General features: G+C 31.6%; 1 protein-coding gene across 1 annotated transcript; it reads left to right on the top strand.

The window, feature by feature from the left end:
* The first annotated feature begins 738 nt into the window (after positions 1-738).
* LOC114327845 (alpha-crystallin B chain) lies at positions 739-1,531 on the top strand. Its single transcript, XM_028276555.2, has one exon. It carries the CDS (start codon positions 869-871, stop codon positions 1,382-1,384), a length of 516 nt encoding a protein of 171 aa, XP_028132356.1. The 5' UTR covers positions 739-868; the 3' UTR covers positions 1,385-1,531.
* Positions 1,532-2,521: the final 990 nt, after the last annotated feature.

Raw genomic sequence — 2,521 nt, forward strand, 5'->3', positions numbered from 1 at the left:
TTTTGATAACGACGTCCGAAGTAGAAATCGAAACGTCAATAAAATCATTTTGCTTATTTCCCAATTAGAATAGTAAATTACATAAATGCCACAAAGAAATAGCTTCAGAACAATAGCTAGAAACTTATATAAAAAAATAAAAACAACGATTTTTTTAATTGCTTTAAAAATTTTTTGATTAGTTTTCCTCGAAAAGTTTTTCATCTTTTGGTAATTTCACGTTGAAATATTCGATATGGAATTTGACGAATAAGAACCTATTTTTCATGAGCTACAACTTTGATTCTGTTGGATCCAAATACTTCATAAATACACCATTTTTTTCGTTTTATAGGCTACATTTTTGCTAAGAATATTATTGTTTTAAGTGATTTTTTTATTGAAAAAAAACCTAAACATTTTCACTAGCAAATTATTCGAAAATAATTGACTTAAGTGAGGGAAAAACTTTATACAACAAAAGTTGCTCAAAATTCGTCAATTTATCCATTTCCGAACTTATCTTGAACGCATGTTTTTCACCCTAGGGAAGTGGTGACTTTCACCCGCCGAGTGAAAGCAACTTTGGGCTCAGGTGCAATAATGATGTAGAGAGGACCCTAAATCCAAATTTTCAAGTACATAAATCCATCGTGACACTGAAAATTACACTACAAACGACGATCATATACTGGGCTATAAACACAACTTCCAGAATTTTCGGGTTCGCTAAACGACAAGTATAAAAGCTAACAAGCGCGCAATAACGACATCAGTTTGAAAATATAAACAGTGTTGTTTAAGTAAACAAGAAAAATTTTAATATTTCGATAGTGAAAAACGTTTATTTTTCGACTTGTGTTGAAAAGTGAAAAAATCGTTTTGAAAAATGTCTCTTATTCCTTTTGATAACTGGAATCCCAAACCATTTTTGTTTGATCCAAATTGGGACCGGGAGTTCTTCATGCCTCTAATGTTGCCACCGAGAAATTTGATGTCATTTCCGGAAAACTTTGGAAACTTTTCCACAGATTTATCTGATGATGTATTCTACGATAAAAACAGATTTCAAGTAAACGTTTACGTTCAGCATTTTAAACCTGATGAGATCCAAGTGAAGTTTGCTGATAACACAGTTACCGTTGAAGCAGAACATGAAGAAAAACAAGATGAGCATGGTCAAATTTACAGACATTTTGTGAGAAAATACACGATCCCGGAGTCCTATGACGTCAAGCAGTTGCAGTCGAAGTTGTCTTCGGATGGAGTGTTGACCATAAGTGCGCCAAAAGCTGGGGATGAATTGGAGTATAGAACCATCCCTGTTATCCAGACAAATAAACCTGTTAAACAACTGAAACAAAAAAAGGAAAAGAAGATGCCTATTGAGAAATCTAAAATGTAATCTTTTTTATTAGTTGGTATAATTTTCACAGATTTTTTACGTTTTTGTATTTTTGGGTACCTATAATGGTAAAAATATAAGACTGTATTATGTAAGTTTAATGTTTAATTTCGTTTATTTTTTTTTAATAAAAACCGTTTCTCATTTCGTCTATTATTTTAATCCCAACAAATCAACCCCTAATATTCTTGTTATCTTGATTCACTAAAACTGTTTTCCTACTATTCTAAGAAATTTTCCTATAAATGATAAGTAAATATTTTTGTTTTTTTCTCGAGTGGAAATATTCTCAAAGTGAATCATACACACGATCATATAGTCCGCATGTGGTGAGACCGCTCCCGTCTGGAAAAATTTCTGATTCGGTTTGTTTCTGGATTCCTATTAGTCGAGAAAATGAAGCATTTTGCCTCACAATTTTTTCGTCCAGCATGGATTTACTTGAAATTTTCAAAGAAGGTGGGTAATAGTCCAAGGATCATTTTCTATATCATGCCGCTGTACGCTAAAACCTTGGGGGTGGTTGCCACCCCATCTCGGGGGTGGGAACTTTTTATAACATTCTAACCCTGTAAATCTATGTAACAAGTAATTCTAAGGAAAAAATGTTTTTTACATTTTCTTCGTAAAACTAATATTTTTCGAGTTATTCGTGGTTGAAAGTAACAGTTTTTCGACGGAAAAATCGACGTTTTTAGAGGATTTTTTGAGAATAACTCGAAAAATATGCATTGAATCAAAAAAACTGTAGATATAAAAATTGTATCTTTTAGTAACACAAACGAAACTGTTTTTCTATAATATTTTTACGACCAATACAAACCGAGATACGGCATGTTAAAAGTTAGCTTTTTTCGTCAAATGCATAATTTGAAATAATCAAAGGCAAACAACGGGAAAACTTTGCATTTTTCCAAGAAAACTTATATGATGTTTTTTCAAGCATACAATAAGTTCTTTCAAAAAAAATAATAAAAATTTTCTAGCATAAAAATTGAGCAGCTTATGATCAAAAAAAGTCGGTACCTGTTTTTCTCACGAAAAAAAAACAGTGAAAACAACCCCCTGACTACCCTTGTAATTAAAAATTGGTCTTTGCCTTTTTGTAATTCATTTTATATTTATATTAGCAATACA

The sequence above is a fragment of the Diabrotica virgifera genome, chromosome 7 (genome assembly GCF_917563875.1).
Source record: "Diabrotica virgifera virgifera chromosome 7, PGI_DIABVI_V3a".
NCBI classification, from domain to species: Eukaryota; Metazoa; Arthropoda; class Insecta; order Coleoptera; family Chrysomelidae; genus Diabrotica; species Diabrotica virgifera.